Raw genomic sequence first — 25586 nt, 5'->3', positions numbered from 1 at the left:
GATAAACTAGTGGTGTAACACTTGATCTCTTCCTGACAGACTTCCACATGATAAACTAGTGGTGTAACACTTGATATCTTCCTGACAGACTTCCACATGATAAACTAGTGGTGTAACACTTGATTCCTTCCTGACAGACTTCCACATGATAAACTAGTGGTGTAACACTTGATCTCTTCCTGACAGACTTCCACATGATAAACTAGTGGTGTAACACTTGATCTCTTCCTGACAGACGTCCACATGATAAACTAGTGGTGTAACACTTGATCTCTTCCTGACAGACGTCCACATGATAAACTAGTGGTGTAACACTTGATCTCTTCCTGACAGACGTCCACATGATAAACTAGTGGTGTAACACTTGATCTCTTCCTGACAGACGTCCACATGATAAACTAGTGGTGTAACACTTGATTCCTTCCTGACAGACTTCCACATGATAAACTAGTGGTGTAACACTTGATCTCTTCCTGACAGACTTCCACATGATAAACTAGTGGTGTAACACTTGATTCCTTCCTGACAGACTTCCACATGATAAACTAGTGGTGTAACACTTGATTCCTTCCTGACAGACTTCCACATGATAAACTAGTGGTGTAACACTTGATCTCTTCCTGACAGACTTCCACATGATAAACTAGTGGTGTAACACTTGATCTCTTCCTGACAGACTTCCACATGATAAACTAGTGGTGTAACACTTGATCTCTTCCTGACAGACGTCCACATGATAAACTAGTGGTGTAACACTTGATTCTCTTCCTGACAGACTTCCACATGATAAACTAGTGGTGTAACACTTGATCTCTTCCTGACAGACTTCCACATGATAAACTAGTGGTGTAACACTTGATCTCTTCCTGACAGACGTCCACATGATAAACTAGTGGTGTAACACTTGATTCCTTCCTGACAGACTTCCACATGATAAACTAGTGGTGTAACACTTGATCTCTTCCTGACAGACTTCCACATGATAAACTAGTGGTGTAACACTTGATCTCTTCCTGACAGACTTCCACATGATAAACTAGTGGTGTAACACTTGATCTCTTCCTGACAGACTTCCACATGATAAACTAGTGGTGTAACACTTGATTCCTTCCTGACAGACTTCCACATGATAAACTAGTGGTGTAACACTTGATTCCTTCCTGACAGACTTCCACATGATAAACTAGTGGTGTAACACTTGATCTCTTCCTGACAGACTTCCACATGATAAACTAGTGGTGTAACACTTGATCTCTTCCTGACAGACTTCCACATGATAAACTAGTGGTGTAACACTTGATCTCTTCCTGACAGACTTCCACATGATAAACTAGTGGTGTAACACTTGATCTCTTCCTGACAGACTTCCACATGATAAACTAGTGGTGTAACACTTGATCTCTTCCTGACAGACTTCCACATGATAAACTAGTGGTGTAACACTTGATCTCTTCCTGACAGACTTCCACATGATAAACTAGTGGTGTAACACTTGATATCTTCCTGACAGACTTCCACATGATAAACTAGTGGTGTAACACTTGATTCCTTCCTGACAGACTTCCACATGATAAACTAGTGGTGTAACACTTGATCTCTTCCTGACAGACTTCCACATGATAAACTAGTGGTGTAACACTTGATCTCTTCCTGACAGACGTCCACATGATAAACTAGTGGTGTAACACTTGATCTCTTCCTGACAGACGTCCACATGATAAACTAGTGGTGTAACACTTGATCTCTTCCTGACAGACGTCCACATGATAAACTAGTGGTGTAACACTTGATCTCTTCCTGACAGACGTCCACATGATAAACTAGTGGTGTAACACTTGATTCCTTCCTGACAGACTTCCACATGATAAACTAGTGGTGTAACACTTGATCTCTTCCTGACAGACTTCCACATGATAAACTAGTGGTGTAACACTTGATTCTTCCTGACAGACTTCCACATGATAAACTAGTGGTGTAACACTTGATTCCTTCCTGACAGACTTCCACATGATAAACTAGTGGTGTAACACTTGATCTCTTCCTGACAGACTTCCACATGATAAACTAGTGGTGTAACACTTGATCTCTTCCTGACAGACTTCCACATGATAAACTAGTGGTGTAACACTTGATCTCTTCCTGGCAGACGTCCACATGATAAACTAGTGGTGTAACACTTGATTCCTTCCTGACAGACTTCCATATGATAAACTAGTGGTGTAACACTTGATCTCTTCCTGACAGACTTCCACATGATAAACTAGTGGTGTAACACTTGATCTCTTCCTGACAGACGTCCACATGATAAACTAGTGGTGTAACACTTGATTCCTTCCTGACAGACTTCCACATGATAAACTAGTGGTGTAACACTTGATCTCTTCCTGACAGACTTCCACATGATAAACTAGTGGTGTAACACTTGATCTCTTCCTGACAGACTTCCACATGATAAACTAGTGGTGTAACACTTGATCTCTTCCTGACAGACTTCCACATGATAAACTAGTGGTGTAACACTTGATTCCTTCCTGACAGACTTCCACATGATAAACTAGTGGTGTAACACTTGATTCCTTCCTGACAGACTTCCACATGATAAACTAGTGGTGTAACACTTGATCTCTTCCTGACAGACTTCCACATGATAAACTAGTGGTGTAACACTTGATCTCTTCCTGACAGACTTCCACATGATAAACTAGTGGTGTAACACTTGATCTCTTCCTGGCAGACGTCCACATGATAAACTAGTGGTGTAACACTTGATTCCTTCCTGACAGACTTCCATATGATAAACTAGTGGTGTAACACTTGATCTCTTCCTGACAGACTTCCACATGATAAACTAGTGGTGTAACACTTGATCTCTTCCTGACAGACTTCCACATGATAAACTAGTGGTGTAACACTTGATCTCTTCCTGACAGACTTCCACATGATAAACTAGTGGTGTAACACTTGATCTCTTCCTGACAGACTTCCACATGATAAACTAGTGGTGTAACACTTGATATCTTCCTGACAGACTTCCACATGATAAACTAGTGGTGTAACACTTGATTCCTTCCTGACAGACTTCCACATGATAAACTAGTGGTGTAACACTTGATCTCTTCCTGACAGACTTCCACATGATAAACTAGTGGTGTAACACTTGATCTCTTCCTGACAGACGTCCACATGATAAACTAGTGGTGTAACACTTGATCTCTTCCTGACAGACGTCCACATGATAAACTAGTGGTGTAACACTTGATCTCTTCCTGACAGACGTCCACATGATAAACTAGTGGTGTAACACTTGATCTCTTCCTGACAGACGTCCACATGATAAACTAGTGGTGTAACACTTGATTCCTTCCTGACAGACTTCCACATGATAAACTAGTGGTGTAACACTTGATCTCTTCCTGACAGACTTCCACATGATAAACTAGTGGTGTAACACTTGATTCCTTCCTGACAGACTTCCACATGATAAACTAGTGGTGTAACACTTGATTCCTTCCTGACAGACTTCCACATGATAAACTAGTGGTGTAACACTTGATCTCTTCCTGACAGACTTCCACATGATAAACTAGTGGTGTAACACTTGATCTCTTCCTGACAGACTTCCACATGATAAACTAGTGGTGTAACACTTGATTCCTTCCTGACAGACTTCCACATGATAAACTAGTGGTGTAACACTTGATCTCTTCCTGACAGACTTCCACATGATAAACTAGTGGTGTAACACTTGATCTCTTCCTGACAGACGTCCACATGATAAACTAGTGGTGTAACACTTGATCTCTTCCTGACAGACGTCCACATGATAAACTAGTGGTGTAACACTTGATCTCTTCCTGACAGACGTCCACATGATAAACTAGTGGTGTAACACTTGATCTCTTCCTGACAGACGTCCACATGATAAACTAGTGGTGTAACACTTGATTCCTTCCTGACAGACTTCCACATGATAAACTAGTGGTGTAACACTTGATCTCTTCCTGACAGACTTCCACATGATAAACTAGTGGTGTAACACTTGATTCCTTCCTGACAGACTTCCACATGATAAACTAGTGGTGTAACACTTGATTCCTTCCTGACAGACTTCCACATGATAAACTAGTGGTGTAACACTTGATCTCTTCCTGACAGACTTCCACATGATAAACTAGTGGTGTAACACTTGATCTCTTCCTGACAGACTTCCACATGATAAACTAGTGGTGTAACACTTGATCTCTTCCTGGCAGACGTCCACATGATAAACTAGTGGTGTAACACTTGATTCCTTCCTGACAGACTTCCATATGATAAACTAGTGGTGTAACACTTGATCTCTTCCTGACAGACTTCCACATGATAAACTAGTGGTGTAACACTTGATCTCTTCCTGACAGACGTCCACATGATAAACTAGTGGTGTAACACTTGATTCCTTCCTGACAGACTTCCACATGATAAACTAGTGGTGTAACACTTGATCTCTTCCTGACAGACTTCCACATGATAAACTAGTGGTGTAACACTTGATCTCTTCCTGACAGACGTCCACATGATAAACTAGTGGTGTAACACTTGATCTCTTCCTGACAGACGTCCACATGATAAACTAGTGGTGTAACACTTGATCTCTTCCTGACAGACGTCCACATGATAAACTAGTGGTGTAACACTTGATCTCTTCCTGACAGACTTCCACATGATAAACTAGTGGTGTAACACTTGATCTCTTCCTGGCAGACGTCCACATGATAAACTAGTGGTGTAACACTTGATTCCTTCCTGACAGACTTCCATATGATAAACTAGTGGTGTAACACTTGATCTCTTCCTGACAGACTTCCACATGATAAACTAGTGGTGTAACACTTGGTCTCTTCCTGACAGTCTTCCACATGATAAACTAGTGGTGTAACACTTGATCTCTTCCTGACAGACTTCCACATGATAAACTAGTGGTGTAACACTTGATCTCTTCCTGGCAGACGTCCACATGATAAACTAGTGGTGTAACACTTGATTCCTTCCTGACAGACTTCCATATGATAAACTAGTGGTGTAACACTTGATCTCTTCCTGACAGACTTCCACATGATAAACTAGTGGTGTAACACTTGATCTCTTCCTGACAGACTTCCACATGATAAACTAGTGGTGTAACACTTGATCTCTTCCTGACAGACTTCCACATGATAAACTAGTGGTGTAACACTTGATCTCTTCCTGACAGACTTCCACATGATAAACTAGTGGTGTAACACTTGATCTCTTCCTGACAGACGTCCACATGATAAACTAGTGGTGTAACACTTGATTCCTTCCTGACAGACTTCCACATGATAAACTAGTGGTGTAACACTTGATCTCTTCCTGACAGACTTCCACATGATAAACTAGTGGTGTAACACTTGATCTCTTCCTGACAGACTTCCACATGATAAACTAGTGGTGTAACACTTGATCTCTTCCTGACAGACTTCCACATGATAAACTAGTGGTGTAACACTTGATTCCTTCCTGACAGACTTCCACATGATAAACTAGTGGTGTAACACTTGATTCCTTCCTGACAGACTTCCACATGATAAACTAGTGGTGTAACACTTGATCTCTTCCTGACAGACTTCCACATGATAAACTAGTGGTGTAACACTTGATCTCTTCCTGACAGACTTCCACATGATAAACTAGTGGTGTAACACTTGATCTCTTCCTGGCAGACGTCCACATGATAAACTAGTGGTGTAACACTTGATTCCTTCCTGACAGACTTCCATATGATAAACTAGTGGTGTAACACTTGATCTCTTCCTGACAGACTTCCACATGATAAACTAGTGGTGTAACACTTGATCTCTTCCTGACAGACGTCCACATGATAAACTAGTGGTGTAACACTTGATTCCTTCCTGACAGACTTCCACATGATAAACTAGTGGTGTAACACTTGATCTCTTCCTGACAGACTTCCACATGATAAACTAGTGGTGTAACACTTGATCTCTTCCTGACAGACTTCCACATGATAAACTAGTGGTGTAACACTTGATCTCTTCCTGACAGACTTCCACATGATAAACTAGTGGTGTAACACTTGATCTCTTCCTGACAGACTTCCACATGATAAACTAGTGGTGTAACACTTGATTCCTTCCTGACAGACTTCCACATGATAAACTAGTGGTGTAACACTTGATTCCTTCCTGACAGACTTCCACATGATAAACTAGTGGTGTAACACTTGATCTCTTCCTGACAGACTTCCACATGATAAACTAGTGGTGTAACACTTGATCTCTTCCTGACAGACTTCCACATGATAAACTAGTGGTGTAACACTTGATCTCTTCCTGACAGACTTCCACATGATAAACTAGTGGTGTAACACTTGATTCCTTCCTGACAGACTTCCACATGATAAACTAGTGGTGTAACACTTGATTCCTTCCTGACAGACTTCCACATGATAAACTAGTGGTGTAACACTTGATCTCTTCCTGACAGACTTCCACATGATAAACTAGTGGTGTAACACTTGATCTCTTCCTGACAGACTTCCACATGATAAACTAGTGGTGTAACACTTGATCTCTTCCTGGCAGACGTCCACATGATAAACTAGTGGTGTAACACTTGATTCCTTCCTGACAGACTTCCATATGATAAACTAGTGGTGTAACACTTGATCTCTTCCTGACAGACTTCCACATGATAAACTAGTGGTGTAACACTTGATCTCTTCCTGACAGACTTCCACATGATAAACTAGTGGTGTAACACTTGATCTCTTCCTGACAGACTTCCACATGATAAACTAGTGGTGTAACACTTGATCTCTTCCTGACAGACTTCCACATGATAAACTAGTGGTGTAACACTTGATATCTTCCTGACAGACTTCCACATGATAAACTAGTGGTGTAACACTTGATTCCTTCCTGACAGACTTCCACATGATAAACTAGTGGTGTAACACTTGATCTCTTCCTGACAGACTTCCACATGATAAACTAGTGGTGTAACACTTGATCTCTTCCTGACAGACGTCCACATGATAAACTAGTGGTGTAACACTTGATCTCTTCCTGACAGACGTCCACATGATAAACTAGTGGTGTAACACTTGATCTCTTCCTGACAGACGTCCACATGATAAACTAGTGGTGTAACACTTGATCTCTTCCTGACAGACGTCCACATGATAAACTAGTGGTGTAACACTTGATTCCTTCCTGACAGACTTCCACATGATAAACTAGTGGTGTAACACTTGATCTCTTCCTGACAGACTTCCACATGATAAACTAGTGGTGTAACACTTGATTCCTTCCTGACAGACTTCCACATGATAAACTAGTGGTGTAACACTTGATTCCTTCCTGACAGACTTCCACATGATAAACTAGTGGTGTAACACTTGATCTCTTCCTGACAGACTTCCACATGATAAACTAGTGGTGTAACACTTGATCTCTTCCTGACAGACTTCCACATGATAAACTAGTGGTGTAACACTTGATTCCTTCCTGACAGACTTCCACATGATAAACTAGTGGTGTAACACTTGATCTCTTCCTGACAGACTTCCACATGATAAACTAGTGGTGTAACACTTGATCTCTTCCTGACAGACGTCCACATGATAAACTAGTGGTGTAACACTTGATCTCTTCCTGACAGACGTCCACATGATAAACTAGTGGTGTAACACTTGATCTCTTCCTGACAGACGTCCACATGATAAACTAGTGGTGTAACACTTGATCTCTTCCTGACAGACGTCCACATGATAAACTAGTGGTGTAACACTTGATTCCTTCCTGACAGACTTCCACATGATAAACTAGTGGTGTAACACTTGATCTCTTCCTGACAGACTTCCACATGATAAACTAGTGGTGTAACACTTGATTCCTTCCTGACAGACTTCCACATGATAAACTAGTGGTGTAACACTTGATTCCTTCCTGACAGACTTCCACATGATAAACTAGTGGTGTAACACTTGATCTCTTCCTGACAGACTTCCACATGATAAACTAGTGGTGTAACACTTGATCTCTTCCTGACAGACTTCCACATGATAAACTAGTGGTGTAACACTTGATCTCTTCCTGGCAGACGTCCACATGATAAACTAGTGGTGTAACACTTGATTCCTTCCTGACAGACTTCCATATGATAAACTAGTGGTGTAACACTTGATCTCTTCCTGACAGACTTCCACATGATAAACTAGTGGTGTAACACTTGATCTCTTCCTGACAGACGTCCACATGATAAACTAGTGGTGTAACACTTGATTCCTTCCTGACAGACTTCCACATGATAAACTAGTGGTGTAACACTTGATCTCTTCCTGACAGACTTCCACATGATAAACTAGTGGTGTAACACTTGATCTCTTCCTGACAGACTTCCACATGATAAACTAGTGGTGTAACACTTGATCTCTTCCTGACAGACTTCCACATGATAAACTAGTGGTGTAACACTTGATTCCTTCCTGACAGACTTCCACATGATAAACTAGTGGTGTAACACTTGATTCCTTCCTGACAGACTTCCACATGATAAACTAGTGGTGTAACACTTGATCTCTTCCTGACAGACTTCCACATGATAAACTAGTGGTGTAACACTTGATCTCTTCCTGACAGACTTCCACATGATAAACTAGTGGTGTAACACTTGATCTCTTCCTGGCAGACGTCCACATGATAAACTAGTGGTGTAACACTTGATTCCTTCCTGACAGACTTCCATATGATAAACTAGTGGTGTAACACTTGATCTCTTCCTGACAGACTTCCACATGATAAACTAGTGGTGTAACACTTGATCTCTTCCTGACAGACGTCCACATGATAAACTAGTGGTGTAACACTTGATTCCTTCCTGACAGACTTCCACATGATAAACTAGTGGTGTAACACTTGATCTCTTCCTGACAGACTTCCACATGATAAACTAGTGGTGTAACACTTGATCTCTTCCTGACAGACTTCCACATGATAAACTAGTGGTGTAACACTTGATCTCTTCCTGACAGACTTCCACATGATAAACTAGTGGTGTAACACTTGATCTCTTCCTGACAGACTTCCACATGATAAACTAGTGGTGTAACACTTGATCTCTTCCTGACAGTCTTCCACATGATAAACTAGTGGTGTAACACTTGATTCCTTCCTGACAGACTTCCACATGATAAACTAGTGGTGTAACACTTGATCTCTTCCTCACAGACTTCCACATGATAAACTAGTGGTGTAACACTTGGTCTCTTCCTGACAGTCTTCCACATGATAAACTAGTGGTGTAACACTTGATCTCTTCCTGACAGACTTCCACATGATAAACTAGTGGTGTAACACTTGATCTCTTCCTGACAGACTTCCACATGATAAACTAGTGGTGTAACACTTGATCTCTTCCTGACAGTCTTCCACATGATAAACTAGTGGTGTAACACTTGATCTCTTCCTGACAGACTTCCACATGATAAACTAGTGGTGTAACACTTGATCTCTTCCTGACAGACGTCCACATGATAAACTAGTGGTGTAACACTTGATCTCTTCCTGACAGACTTCCACATGATAAACTAGTGGTGTAACACTTGATTCCTTCCTGACAGACTTCCACATGATAAACTAGTGGTGTAACACTTGATCTCTTCCTGACAGACTTCCACATGATAAACTAGTGGTGTAACACTTGATCTCTTCCTGACAGACTTCCACATGATAAACTAGTGGTGTAACACTTGATCTCTTCCTGACAGACTTCCACATGATAAACTAGTGGTGTAACACTTGATCTCTTCCTGACAGACTTCCACATGATAAACTAGTGGTGTAACACTTGATCTCTTCCTGACAGACGTCCACATGATAAACTAGTGGTGTAACACTTGATCTCTTCCTGACAGACTTCCACATGATAAACTAGTGGTGTAACACTTGATCTCTTCCTGACAGACTTCCACATGATAAACTAGTGGTGTAACACTTGATATCTTCCTGACAGACTTCCACATGATAAACTAGTGGTGTAACACTTGATTCCTTCCTGACAGACTTCCACATGATAAACTAGTGGTGTAACACTTGATCTCTTCCTGACAGACTTCCACATGATAAACTAGTGGTGTAACACTTGATCTCTTCCTGACAGACGTCCACATGATAAACTAGTGGTGTAACACTTGATCTCTTCCTGACAGACGTCCACATGATAAACTAGTGGTGTAACACTTGATCTCTTCCTGACAGACGTCCACATGATAAACTAGTGGTGTAACACTTGATCTCTTCCTGACAGACGTCCACATGATAAACTAGTGGTGTAACACTTGATTCCTTCCTGACAGACTTCCACATGATAAACTAGTGGTGTAACACTTGATCTCTTCCTGACAGACTTCCACATGATAAACTAGTGGTGTAACACTTGATTCCTTCCTGACAGACTTCCACATGATAAACTAGTGGTGTAACACTTGATTCCTTCCTGACAGACTTCCACATGATAAACTAGTGGTGTAACACTTGATCTCTTCCTGACAGACTTCCACATGATAAACTAGTGGTGTAACACTTGATCTCTTCCTGACAGACTTCCACATGATAAACTAGTGGTGTAACACTTGATCTCTTCCTGGCAGACGTCCACATGATAAACTAGTGGTGTAACACTTGATTCCTTCCTGACAGACTTCCATATGATAAACTAGTGGTGTAACACTTGATCTCTTCCTGACAGACTTCCACATGATAAACTAGTGGTGTAACACTTGATCTCTTCCTGACAGACGTCCACATGATAAACTAGTGGTGTAACACTTGATTCCTTCCTGACAGACTTCCACATGATAAACTAGTGGTGTAACACTTGATCTCTTCCTGACAGACTTCCACATGATAAACTAGTGGTGTAACACTTGATCTCTTCCTGACAGACTTCCACATGATAAACTAGTGGTGTAACACTTGATCTCTTCCTGACAGTCTTCCACATGATAAACTAGTGGTGTAACACTTGATCTCTTCCTGACAGACGTCCACATGATAAACTAGTGGTGTAACACTTGATCTCTTCCTGACAGACTTCCACATGATAAACTAGTGGTGTAACACTTGATCTCTTCCTGACAGACTTCCACATGATAAACTAGTGGTGTAACACTTGATCTCTTCCTCACAGACTTTCACATGATAAACTAGTGGTGTAACACTTGATTCCTTCCTGACAGACTTCCACATGATAAACTAGTGGTGTAACACTTGATCTCTTCCTGACAGACGTCCACATGATAAACTAGTGGTGTAACACTTGATCTCTTCCTGACAGTCTTCCACATGATAAACTAGTGGTGTAACACTTGATCTCTTCCTGACAGTCTTCCACATGATAAACTAGTGGTGTAACACTTGATTCCTTCCTGACAGACTTCCACATGATAAACTAGTGGTGTAACACTTGATCTCTTCCTGACAGACGTCCACATGATAAACTAGTGGTGTAACACTTGATATCTTCCTGACAGACTTCCACATGATAAACTAGTGGTGTAACACTTGATTCCTTCCTGACAGACTTCCACATGATCAACTAGTGGTGTAACACTTGATTCCTTCCTGACAGCAACGTGCCCCTGGCTCCCAATGGGCTGGCTAATCTGTCCTGAGTAGGCCTCCAGAGAGGTCATTAGTTCCTCGCATGTCATCCTTTTAACACCTCATGTCCGTCACTGACACTCACCGCGCTCCAAATCCCCTGGTTAACACAGGAAACCACCGCCAGCCAAGCCTTTCCCAGGGGGCATTGTGTTTCCAGGTCAAAAGGTCATGGCTAACCGCCTCCCCCTCCTCTGCCTGTTGTAAGTTTGACTGACACCGACACCATACAAGCACCTCAGGGTGACTGACACAGACACCGTACAAGCACCTCAGGGTGGCTCATGTGTCACGGCGGAGCTAAAGCAGCTTTCTCTGGCCTCTGCTTTTCGGTGGCCTCACAGCCATGATCCCCATCACATGCCGACCAGAGAACTGTAGAAAACCCCTCAGCTGCTGCCCCATCAACAGTGTAGCCGATAGCAAAGAGAGGAATAAGACAAGACACTTGAAGGGAAAAAGAAAATCATGCTGCTACGTTTACTTCTGCATTTAGCGATTTCCTACATTTTCCAGGAGGCCTTTCAACAACCCCCAGACAACAGGCAGGGTTGATTTAAATCAATGGTGGGTGTCAGGGCAAATAAAGGCCTTTACATACTTCCGCGTCAATCCTCTCGCCAAATACGCCAAGAGGTGCGCTGTGGCTTGCTCCTCAAAAATGTGACTCGACGCAGCTGATGCGAACAGCGCGAGTATAATATAATGTAGATGGGGAGATAACAGGAGAGATTGAAAGCTATAACCAAGAACTACATTCTGTCCTTGGGCTAACTCCGTGGTCCCCAACCTTAGGGTTGCGACCCCAAGTGGGGTCGCCTGGAATTCAAATAAGGTCACCTGATTAAAAAAAAAATACGCCAGACACAATTTAATACTACCGAAGATGATTAGGCTCACTTGCAATTTTATTTATTTTTTGTTCCGAGTTTAAAGTGATAATCTCTAAGATTTCAGTTTTGTTCTCTTGGGTGACACCTATGGCAATGAGTGGTAATTGCAGGTGAGATACAAACAGTAGGGCTGTGGCGATTCACTTATCTCCCGATTCGATACTATCACGATTCTTGGGTGCCGATTCGATTTATATTGCGATTCTTAAGTATTGCGATTCTACGATTATTGCGATTCGATATTACGATTTATTGCGATTTTTGTTTATTTTTTTCTTTTATTTTTTCAGTTTGTTTGCTTTTTTACACTAGATTAGAACATGGGAAAAGTTGAATCATACACTAGACTGTATATTATATAGCATGAGTAGGGCTGGGCGATATAGTTAAAAACAGGGGCGGACTGGGATCATAATTCAGGCCGGGCATTAGATACCAAGCAGGCCAGGCCGATATGGGCCAACGCGCGTGAAATTTGGGCCGTTTGAAGCCAGATTTGGGCCGTTTGAAGTCCAATTTTACAATGAGATGCACCCACTTTAACCCTGAAGTGTAATTATTACTTCAGACTAACTAATAAAGTAATAAAACCACTAGTAAACCAGTAGGCGGCGCCTGGCCTGCAGTTCAGTGAGTGGCCTGACTGCAAGCACCCAAAAAAAAAAAAAATTGCGATTATCGATTCTGGAATAAAAGATCGATTCAAAAAATCGTGACATTAAAAATCACGATACTTAGGTGAATCGATTTTTCCCCCCACCCCTAACAAACAGTGTTGCATTATGTGACATTACTAATCTCACTATACACTACAAAGGCTTCCATCAATGGACCAGAGCCTCAATCAACATTGAGAGTGACTCTTATTTTTATTTGTACGAAAATCTTTGTATTCTCTTCCGAGAATGAAGTCAGAATTCTGAGATTAAAATCAGAATTCCGAGTTACCGTCAGGATTTTGAGGAAAAAAGTCAGAATTGTCAGATTAAAGTCAGAATGCTGCGAGGGAAAACAAGCATACTATGTGACATCACTGACGATGTCACAGATGACATTATCGATGGTGTACCGGAATTTGAATGTCTAGGGTCCCTAGATTTTTGTGACGTCAAAGTAGGGGAGTCATTGAAATCCTAGTGAAATCACACAATTTACTAATTTGTCTGGGGACTCCCCTGTGACCCGTCGTCAAGCTAACGTTTGAATATATAGGGACTAGCTGACGATGGCAAGGCTCCAAGTTGAGACTCACAGGACTCAGAGGTGTTTAATGTACATGTCATTGGAAAAGGTGCCGGGGGCTCACAGGACTCGGAGGTGTTTAATGTACATGTCAGTGTAAAGGTGCCGGGGGCTCACAGGACTCGGAGGTGTTTAATGTACATGTCAGTGTAAAGGTGCCGGGGACTCACATGACTCGGAGGTGTTTAATGTACATGTCAGTGTAAAGGTGCCGGGGACTCACAGGACTCAAGAGGTGTTTAATGTACATGTCAGTGTAAAGGTGCCGGGGACTCACAGGACTCAAGAGGTGTTTAATGTACATGTCAGTGTAAAGGTGCCGGGGACTCACAGGACTCAAGAGGTGTTTAATGTACATGTCAGTGTAAAGGTGCCGGGGACTCACAGGACTCAGAGGTGTTTAATGTGCATGTCAGTGTAAAGGGGCCGGGGACTCACAGGACTCGGAGGTGTTTAATGTACATGTCAGTGTAAAGGGGCCGGGGACTCACAGGACTCAGAGGTGTTTAATGTACATGTCAGTGTAAAGGTGCCGGGGACTCACAGGACTCAGAGGTGTTTAATGTGCATGTCAGTGTAAAGGGGCCGGGGACTCACAGGACTCGGAGGTGTTTAATGTACATGTCAGTGTAAAGGGGCCGGGGACTCACAGGACTCGGAGGTGTTTAATGTACATGTCAGTGTAAAGGGGCCGGGGACTCACAGGACTCGGAGGTGTTTAATGTACATGTCAGTGTAAAGGTGCCGGGGACTCACAGGACTCGGAGGTGTTTAATGTACATGTCAGTGTAAAGGTGCCGGGGACTCACAGGACTCGGAGGTGTTTAATGTACATGTCAGTGTAAAGGTGCCGGGGACTCACAGGACTCGGAGGTGTTTAATGTACATGTCAGTGTAAAGGGGCCGGGGACTCACAGGACTCGGAGGTGTTTAATGTACATGTCAGTGTAAAGGTGCCGGGGACTCACAGGACTCGGAGGTGTTTAATGTACATGTCAGTGTAAAGGGGCCGGGGACTCACAGGACTCGGAGGTGTTTAATGTACATGTCAGTGTAAAGGTGCCGGGGACTCACAGGACTCAGAGGTGTTTAATGTACATGTCAGTGTAAAGGGGCCGGGGACTCACAGGACTCGGAGGTGTTTAATGTACATGTCAGTGTAAAGGTGCCGGGGACTCACAGGACTCAGAGGTGTTTAATGTACATGTCAGTGTAAAGGGGCCGGGGACTCACAGGACTCGGAGGTGTTTAATGTACATGTCAGTGTAAAGGTGCCGGGGACTCACAGGACTCGGAGGTGTTTAATGTACATGTCAGTGTAAAGGTGCCGGGGACTCACAGGACTCAGAGGTGTTTAATGTACATGTCAGTGTAAAGGGGCCGGGGACTCACAGGACTCGGAGGTGTTTAATGTACATGTCAGTGTAAAGGGGCCGGGGACTCACAGGACTCGGAGGTGTTTAATGTACATGTCAGTGTAAAGGGGCCGGGGACTCACAGGACTCGGAGGTGTTTAATGTACATGTCAGTGTAAAGGGGCCGGGGACTCACAGGACTCAGAGGTGTTTAATGTACATGTCAGTGTAAAGGGGCCGGGGACTCACAGGACTCGGAGGTGTTTAATGTACATGTCAGTGTAAAGGTGCCGGGGACTCACAGGACTCGGAGGTGTTTAATGTACATGTCAGTGTAAAGGGGCCGGGGACTCACAGGACTCGGAGGTGTTTAATGTACATGTCAGTGTAAAGGTGCCGGGGACTCACAGGACTCAGAGGTGTTTAATGTACATGTCAGTGTAAAGGTGCCGGGGACTCACAGGACTCAGAGGTGTTTAATGTACATGTCAGTGTAAAGGGGCCGGGGACTCACAGGACTCAGAGGTGTTTAATGTACATGTCAGTGTAAAGGGGCCGGGGACTCACAGGACTCAGAGGTGTTTAATGTGCATGTCAGTGTAAAGGTGCCGGGGACTCACAGGACTCAGAGGTGTTTAATGTACATGTCAGTGTAAAGGGGCCGGGGACTCACAGGACTCGGAGGTGTTTAATGTACATGTCAGTGTAAAGGTGCCGGGGACTCACAGGACTCGGAGGTGTTTAATGTACATGTCAGTGTAAAGGTGCCGGGGACTCACAGGACTCAGAGGTGTTTAATGTACATGTCAGTGTAAAGGGGCCGGGGACTCACAGGACTCGGAGGTGTTTAATGTACATGTCAGTGTAAAGGGGCCGGGGACTCACAGGACTCGGAGGTGTTTAATGTACATGTCAGTGTAAAGGGGCCGGGGACTCACAGGACTCGGAGGTGTTTAATGTACATGTCAGTGTAAAGGGGCCGGGGACTCACAGGACTCGGAGGTGTTTAATGTACATGTCAGTGTAAAGGTGCCGGGGACTCACAGGACTCGGAGGTGTTTGAGACCAGAGAAGTCCATCTTGGTGACGACAGTCAGGTTGTTCCCGTTCAGATCCCTGCAAAGCAGACAGACAGCGGATCACATGACAGGAAGTCAGCTGTGGACTGAGGGAAGTTACTGTACATGTCTACATGCACGCACTGTCATACATACACACACACACACACACACACACACACACACAGACACGCACAAAGTTCTCTCTCAAACGGTGCCCAACAGAGCTGCTGATTGGATGCAGCAGGAGGTCTAGCCAATGCCAGTGGTTCTACATTACAGCACAGCAGGCCTGCTGGCCAATCCGAGGGAGGGGATGTGGCAGAGAGCAGGAAGTCGACGGCTAAAGTAGTGTTGGCTCTGGTAAATGATCTTTTAATAACCTTCATCCAAAGAAGGTGAACTCAGCACATGTGCTCTTTGTCAGTGTTCTACTGCTGCTGGCCACGGAGGATAAATCCCCCCTCCAGTGTCTTTTGTCAAACACCGTTGTAAATCATATCATAGCCAACATCTCTTTTGACTCAATAAGATGGTGAACAGTCCACGCAGTGAGGATCGCCCCGGGACGAAAACCTTTTGGGACATCGCCCATGGTCATCCTTTGACAACTGATTTGAAATCCCTTTTTTATTCGAACAACTTGTCATTTATTTTTCTCAACAGGTTTATTATGTGATACCCGAGAGAATATGAATAATATATATATTTTTTGTACAAGGATAAATTGTCTGCTGACTTATGGGATAAGCCAAAACTAAGAACATATCGTCACATAAGAGACAGTTACGGTGTTGAGCCCTATGTGACGTTTGACTTGGACAGACGAAAAAGATCTCTGTGTGCTCAGTTACGCTCTGGAACCTTTCCCTTAGCAATAGAGACTGGTAGGTTTAATGCTCCCCCTGAAGAAGCTAGACTCTGTTCACTATGAGATTTAGATGACATTGAAAATGAGACTCACTTTTTGCTCTATTGCACTGATGATGATGATGCAAGGGAAGTGTTCTTTAGTCAAATGTCCTCTATTTATGCTGACTTTTTTACTTTGATGACTATGAGAAATTGCAGCTATGTTTTAAAAAAGGGACCTTCCCGACTGCAAGTTTTATTTATCAGGCATGGGAACAAAGACAGAACTTTCAGTTTAAAATGTGATGGAATGATTTGTCTTGTTGTCTTGTTCTTTGAGCAGTCTGTTGTTTACTTGCGATTTGGGCTATTTTCATATGTACCATGGATGCGTTGTCTTTAGGGCTGCCCCCTCCTGGTCGATTGGTCGGTCGACGTGCTCTTGGTCGACGAGATTCACGTTGGTCGAACAATCGCTGGTGTTAATAATTTCATAGGAGAGATTCAATTTCATAACAAGAAAAGCGATCCGGAACGAAGTAACGTGCCGCGGAAGCAAGTTGCAACACGGACCTTTTCTAGAAGCACACAGGAAGTGATTCAGGCTAGAGACAGGAAACCACAGTTAGCAGAAAGGAGAGCACAGAGCGATGGAATTAACAATTAAATGGCTCAGCTATCAGCGCAAACAATGGACACGTTAGCTGTTAACGAGCGGCTAACTACGCAGTACGACCTTATGAGTTGAGACTACAGTCGTCAGTGAGACTGAACGTCCACAGAGATACACTCCAACTCCGGTAATGTTGGACAGACTGTTATAAGATGTTACTGGAATAAATCGCAAAAGCTGTCTAGCTGTCCTTTCTGCCAACTAATTAACCACGTGCCACGTGTGCTAACGCTACATAACCATAACCATCGCGCACGCAACTCAAAGCTGTTTCCCATGAGCTGAATATGGCCAGGTGTTGCACAGCACGCTGATCAGTCTGTCCATTCCGGTAACGTTACAGCACTGCAAATAGCTTTTATTTATAATTATCAGCTATCGGGTATAGTGCACTCAGTAGTCAGTACACTGCACAAAAAAAGAAAAAAAAAGTACACTGCAAAAAAAGAAAAAGAAAAAAGCAATTATTATTATTTTTTTTAGACCCCGTTCCGACCAATCGATTGGTCGGAGCTGTGGTCGATTTCTGGTCCACCAGGATAATCTTTGGTCGAGGGCAGCCCTAGTTGTCTTATTGTTGTATTTGATGTGTGTTTTGTAGGCCCATGAGGGCTGGGCACTATGGAATGCATGACACTCTAATACAAATCAATCAATCAATCAATCAATCAATCAACCAATCAAGCTACACCTTCTTACACTTTGAAATAAAGATCTCCCAGAACAAACTTCCCACCCTTCATTTTTGCTACAGTTCAGGTTTCCAACCACTTAGTGTGCGTAACTCAGGTGCTGCCATTATGTGCTATGTGATATAGTGAGAGATACTATGCCAAACACTGCAATGCTATTGTAGAGAGCACCACAAGTGGGAGTGGCTTAAGAACTGTGACCTCATTGTCTGCTTTGACTGACAGCTGGGAAGACAGAGCGCGGATGATGTCACTCTTCCCACGAGGATTTGTGGACAGAGGGGTAAACGGAGCCCTGTCTGTGTGTGTGTGTGTGTGTGTGTGTGTGTGTGTGTCTGCGTGCGTGCGTGCGTGCGTGTGTGTGTGTGTGTGTGTGTGTGTGTGTGTCTGCGTGCGTGTGTGCGGTGCATGTGTATGTGGTGTCATATTCCTTTACTACTGTAAAGGGTGGAGCAGAGTTTGACCTTGTCCGTCCTGTTCAGTTATCAAGCTGTGTGAGAGACAGAGAGAGAGAGAGAGAGAGAGAGAGAGAGAGAGAGAGTGTGTGTGTCTGTGTATGTTTGTGTGTTGTGGCTCGAGTGTGTGAACCCCCCCGATCTAGGATCGACTAGGCCAGCACGACATGAGGAAAATCTGCGACGTGCGACAACATCGTTCCATATTGCGATGACAATATGACTCGTGATAAACATAGTTAAGTATGCATGCAGCCCCCCCCCCCCCTCCCCGGGGGGGCTCCAAGCAGTTTCAGGGGAGGCTCAGTGAATGGAAGTGGGAAAAAATATTCGATTAGTTATTAAAAGGAGATCACATAGAATAGCCTAAATGTGTGTGATTTGATTAAAGAGATAGTTCAGAGATACAGTCGTTTGGGGGAATTTGTCCGTTTTTCCCAACCAACCCACAGTCAGAAAGTAAGAAATGCCATCAGACAGACAGTTTTCTATGTACTTGGTGTCGTCTGAACTAAGTATGTCAAACAGCACTATCAGGCTATCTTGACTCAATTGCTGAGTATCTATGGCAGAGGTTCTCAAATGTTTTTCAGCCAAGGACCCCTTACAAGATAGAAAATATACCGGGGACCCCCTCATTCTGATTTGTGATTTTGGGCTAAGCTTAATTGTTTCCACGGTAACATGCTTGACTTTTAATTTGATAGGTTTGTTATTAGAATGTAATCCATGAACCATTTTAGATTTAAAGCATAAACTATTTTCGTTGAACTATGAAGATTTTGCACACACAATTTTTTTACATTACGCCATTTAGCAGACGCTTTTGTTTTGTCCAAAGCGACTTACAATATCACAATTTGTCAACAGTACAGAAAACCACTATGCAACACAATCAATGACAGCCAAGATATTTTGATAGACTAGCACCATGTAGGAAGTAGTTTGAGAAGGAATAAGTAACATGTAGCATTTTTTTTTTTTTTACCTGAAAACTCTTTGCGGACCCCCATTTGAGAACCACTGATCTATGGGATCAAACAACATAATCAAGATGCTCCCTATAGGCATCCAGGAATTGAGCGAGGGAGGCTCCTTTTGCCAGTCTATGTCTTGGGGGAGGCCCACAGTCTCAGACTTTGAAAACCCCACTGAGCTACAGTATACAGTTCCTATAGTCTTTCAGCTTTTAATATTGCATTTGGGCTTTGGTGGAGCGGCGCACCGCTGCAACGGAAAAGGTGTGCGCCGGATTTACAACACAAGACGAAACGATCGCATGCCGAGCGTGAACGCATGGCGCCGGCGCGTGTAAATACAATTATTTTGTGCCATTCGTTGCATTTCACGCAGTCGTTGCGACGATGAGGCAAATGCGTTTCATCGCGCAGCCCTAGACTTCAGCCATGGAAATGCAAAGAAAACGACAGCGTGTGTGCAGGGCTTTTTTGTTTCGTTCCTGGGGCCAAAAGGAAAAAGACAGAGAGATACAACCAGCGAGGCTCACAGCCAAATAAGACATGAAGGCAAACACGGGTCGATAACCGAGTGAGGCTCCTAGAAGAGACGAGGGGGGGGGGAGCAGATGGGGGAGGAGCCTGTCGGTCAGGATTTGAGTCACTAATCGAGCCAGGGGATTGGCTGGGATGGAGGGAGGGATGCAGGATGGAGATGGTCGTGCCGGGGGGTCCAGAATCACTCCCCTGACGTGTGTGAAATCACCCGGACAGCTGCTGCACTGGACAGGGAGAGGGGAGGAGAGCATTCAAATTCAAAACTCTTTTGAAAAGCCCTCGTCAAATGAAAAACTCTTTTGAAAACCCCTCGTCAAATGAAAAACTACTTTGAAAACCTCTCGTCAAATGAAAAACTCTTTTGAAAACCTCTCGTCAAATGAAAAACTACTTTGAAAACCTCTCGTCAAATGAAAAACTCTTTTGAAAACCTCTCGTCAAATGAAAAACTACAACACATTCTCGGAGAGAGGAAAGGAGTACGCCACTACTGCTGCCAAATACAGTATGTCTCAGGCTGTCCCCGTCCCAGTCACATATTTATACAAAATGATTGACTTGTTTAGTTTTTATTTACTTTTACTTTATTTACATATTTATATTTGTTGACATATTGATTTGAATGTGTTGATCTTGCTTTAGCAAAATATATTGTTTTGTGTTTCATGCCAATGAGCCGCCTTGAAATTGAATTGAATAGAGACAGAGAGGGAGAAGGGAGAGAGGTGACCTGCACAACCACACATAATCTAAGTCCATACACACTCATACAGGGTCTGTTACTGCCCGCCGAGCACCAAACGCTCGGAAAATATCTTTGGTAGAAAAATATCAATACGGACCTTCCACCACACGGGCCTGAGCCGATAATATTAGAAGAACGTTATTAGAATCTCGGTTCTATTCAGTCTTTATTTTTTCGCACTCTTTGTTCCTCTAAATTCTTAAATAATGTTGTCTTTCTTTCCTTTTGAGAAATGATGTAAATGTATGCTTTGTACGGATTATTATTAATATAGGTTTTATTTCTGAGGTAGAGACCCAGAATAAGCCCACCTAGTGTTTCCTGTCTCTACCCGCACATTATTTAGTTGTTTTCCTTTTGTGTGTTTCTGTTTTTTAAATATGTGCAAATAAATAAATAACTGTATGCTATATCAGCAATCATATCGCTATCGACCGATGTTAGTCATTTTTTAACATATCGGCATCGATCTGATGTCAGCCACAATTTTCACATTGAGAGGAAACAATGTGGTAAATCAGTGATTTATACGGGCTTTTCCTAATGTTTTGGAAATAAAGAAATGCATAACTTTTTCAAATTCACCGTGTTTACATGTGTTTTTCAGTATGTACAACATTCGATGATCATAGAGATGTGTTTTTATACAGATCGACGTCGGTAAATATCAGTTATCGGCCATAACCAACGCAAAAAGATTCATATCGGTGCATCCCTATAAATAACAATACATGTGGGGCCATCACTCTAGTCTAAGGGGCACTTTACACGAGGACAGTTTCCTATGGTGACGGGGAATTATTTTATCGTTAGTGCCTCCCTTTTAGACGGCGACGGCGAATTTGCGCTTAGGAAATGACACATTTTGAAACCACCCTCCAGAGTGGAATTCTTGGTGACGCTCCCCGCTGAGCGCTCCATGTAATCGCTTTGAGACGGCTCATTTCAGGAACTCTGACGTGCCTGCACACGCGACACATGCGATTACGTCATAGCCGTGCGCAAGTTACACAACAACATCAGTCAGGAAAACAAGCAACTCGACCTCTTCCTCCGTCCAAACAAAGTACGGTAGTCGGACTTGCTTTTTGCTTTCGCCATGGCTGTAATTCTGTTCAAAGTTTACCGCTGCTGTGAGAGAAGTGTTTTAAAAGGAAGTCGCGTTAGTATTTATAGGCTGACCCGGCACTCTCCAAGTTGTGGAGCGAAGAGCAACGCCCCGTTGACTAAGGGGCCCTTTACACGAGGACAGTTTCTGGAAGAAACGACACAATAGCGTTTCCTTCACACCTTTTCCTTCACACCTTCTCCCTGTTTACATGAGCGCTGTTGAATTTTTAAAACACCGTAATGTACATGCCAGGTCGCTAGGTGGCAGTGTGATCACCTTATTCTTTGCCCATACAAGGACGCTTCTGCATCACGTCATTTCGTAATCGTCTTTCCGGTTTTAAACACGGAAGTAGAGTACGCCTACCGCAGTCATTTAGACTTGCCAAAAAGCTGTTTTCAAGCTAAAAAAAACCCCCAAACTGTTTTAAAGTTTTAATATTTGTCGGGTGAGAACAGAACATATATGTGACCAGTTTATCAGAATAACGCCTATTGGAAAACTTTAACAAGCAGCGAGGACCGGGAGCGCTGACTGTGATCTGTCAAACCCTACTGTAGGCTACTGGCAGTGAGAAAACACTGTCGACGTGCTTTTGTAACTAACGTTAAATGCCGACCGGGTACAGCCATTGGCTCCTCGCAGCAGTAACTCTGGTCTCTGTCTTGACTCACCCCTCCTCCCCCCCATCCCTGCCTTCCTTCCTCCTCAAAGTCTTGGTCTTGACTCTGACTTGGTCTTGACTTGGTCTGGTCTCGAGCACAACACGATTCAACCCCGACTGCACACCAAAGAAAAGCAGCAGAGGAGGGCTAAGAGGAAGAAGAGGGAACGAGACCCAAGGGGGAGATGAACACACACACACACACACACACACACACACACACACACACACACACGCACACACAACCCTGTGGAGTGATGAGGCGTGCTTAATTGAGTTCTGAGCAGCATGGCGGGGTCAGGGGTCAGCCGAGCGACAGACTCCCCTGGAGTGGCGACTCCACCAAACAATAGCTCATTAAAGCGGAATGCGTCTCTCACACACACACACACACACACACACGCACACACAGACACACACACACACACACACACACACACACAGACACACACACACACTCGCAGTGGATCCGCTCGTCTGAAACAGCCCACTGTAGCTGCCCTGCACCATTAGCTCTGACATGGGAGGAGGGGTGTCCCCAAAAAATCCATTCACATAAGAATGGCAGTTCTTATCATCCACCGTTCTGAATCGATTCACAAAACTCCCAAGGATCTCTTTTCCCCCGCAAACTTTTCTACGCTATAATGGCAGATGTGTCTGTACATGTGCACGTTGTCCTTCGCATATCTGGAGAACCGCCGGATGGATCGACTTCCAAAACTTTGCGGCTGTGTTACTGCGACCCTGACTTGGTGCATGTCAGATTTGGTGTGATTTTGGCCGCACCAAAGCCAAGATATGAATGCTCCGCCCCACCGTGCACCGCCCGCCGCTGCTACGCACCGGAGGTTGAAACAAGCTCACACCGACTGGACCGAACAGCACAGCACACTGAGCACAGCACTCTGTGGGCTGCGGCGGCGTACGGAGGTCCAGTGGAGACTGGAAAGCGAGCTGCTGTGTACTGTATGGGTCACACCAGGAGACAGCGAGATGCACTGACTACCCCTCCAGGACTACCTACACTACCCAGAACCCCGCTATAAGTCCTACACAGATAGGGCTTCCACACCAGCAGGGCTCCGTGCCGGTTCCGGTTCCCGAACGCAAATTTGAACCGGCCGGCGCGTTCAGACCGAAAAAATAATTGGTTCGGAACCTGAAAAGTTGGTTCTCAGTGGAACCAAAAAATAGTTGTTTTTTCCTTGGGAACCGTGACATCATCAGTGGGCGTGTCTCAGTCTGTGAGACGAGCAGGAAGGAGAAGAAGGCAGTGACAACATGGAAAAATAATAATTTGCAGTGGTCTCCTGAGGAAACCAAATGTTTAGTGGCGATTTGGGCATCTACCGAATCTCAAGAAAAGCTAGAAAGCAGTACAAGAAAGAGCAAGTCGTATGCCGAACTTTGCGGAAGAGATGGCCAAGGCTGGTTTCACTCGAACGCCAGACCAAATAATTAATCAACTTGAAAAACTGAAGAAGGACTACCGAATAATGTCAAGTCAAGTCAAGTCAAGTCAAGTTTATTTGTATAGCACATTTCATACACAGAGGCAATTCAAAGTGCTTCACATAAAATGGTTGACAGGAAAATAAAATAAAAGAAGAGAGTAAAACGGACATTTAAAAGCATCACAACAAAACTTAAAAAAAAGAGTATAAAAAGTGTATTACAGGAAAATAAACCAAAAGAAGAAATAAAATGGACATTTAAAAGCATCACAACAAAACTTTAAAAAAAAGAGTATAAAAAAGTGCAATAGGCAGCAGGCGCAGCAGTTGCAGAAAGAGCTAAAACTTATAGAGGACTCATTGGGTTTGCATAGTAGCTGTCAGCAGTTAAAGGCGACGGTAAACATAAAAGTCTTTAGTCTATTTTTAAAAGTAAGTAAGGTTGGGGCAGATCTGAGGTCTTCAGGCAATTTGTTCCAGCTAGCAGAAGCATAGTGGGTAAATGCAGCCTTCCCGTGATTTGATTTGATCCTAGGGACAGTTAATAAGCTGGACCCTGTTGACCTAAGAGTTCTAGATGGTTCGTAGCGTGGGAGCAATTCAGCTATGTATTTTGGGCCTAGGCCATTGAGTGATTTATAGACTAATAACAGTATTTTAAAATCTATTCTCTGACACACTGGCAACCAATGTAAGGACTTAAGAACTGGAGTGATATGATCAGCTTTCTTAGTCTTCGTTAGTACTCTAGCAGCAGCATTCTGAATGAGTTGAAGTTGCCTAAGTTCTTTTTTGGAGAGACCAGAAAAAAGGCTATTGCAGTAGTCTAACCTACTATAAATGAAGGCGTGAATTAGTTTTTCTAGATCCTGTCTGGACATGTATCCCCTAATTCTTGCTATATTTTTAAGATGATAAAAAGCAGATTTTCTAATTGACTTAATGTGGGAGTTAATGTCCTCCCACTTTGGTTCCGCTTAAACTGGTGTGAACACGGGCTGGTTCGCCAGAAAGCACCAAGGTTCTGAGACTCCAGAACGGAGCCAGAGCCAGAACCAAGTCAAGTCAAGTCAAGTTTATTTGTATAGCACATTTCATACACAAAGGCAATTCAAAGTGCTTCACATAAAATGGTTGAAAGGAAAAGAAAAGAAAAGAAAAGAAGAGAATAAAATGGACATTTAAAAGCAT

At 43.5% G+C, this 25586-nt stretch overlaps 1 protein-coding gene across 1 annotated transcript in view; it reads right to left on the bottom strand.

The window, feature by feature from the left end:
- LOC310775837 (slit homolog 1 protein-like) overlaps positions 1–25586 on the bottom strand; it is a gene marked incomplete at both ends in the record, with an annotated part of 171414 nt that overhangs the window by 119558 nt on the left and 26270 nt on the right. Inside the window, one exon of the mRNA XM_083635964.1 lies at positions 16219–16290. Coding sequence (XP_083492090.1) covers positions 16219–16290 — 72 coding nt within the window. The remainder of the gene's footprint in view (positions 1–16218; positions 16291–25586) is intronic.

The sequence above is a fragment of the Poromitra crassiceps genome (assembly GCF_964638095.1).
Source record: "Poromitra crassiceps genome assembly, chromosome: 4".
Lineage (NCBI taxonomy): Eukaryota > Metazoa > Chordata > Actinopteri > Beryciformes > Melamphaidae > Poromitra > Poromitra crassiceps.
The sequence above is the reverse complement of the archived record's forward strand: the minus strand, read 5'-3'. Positions and strand labels throughout refer to the sequence as shown.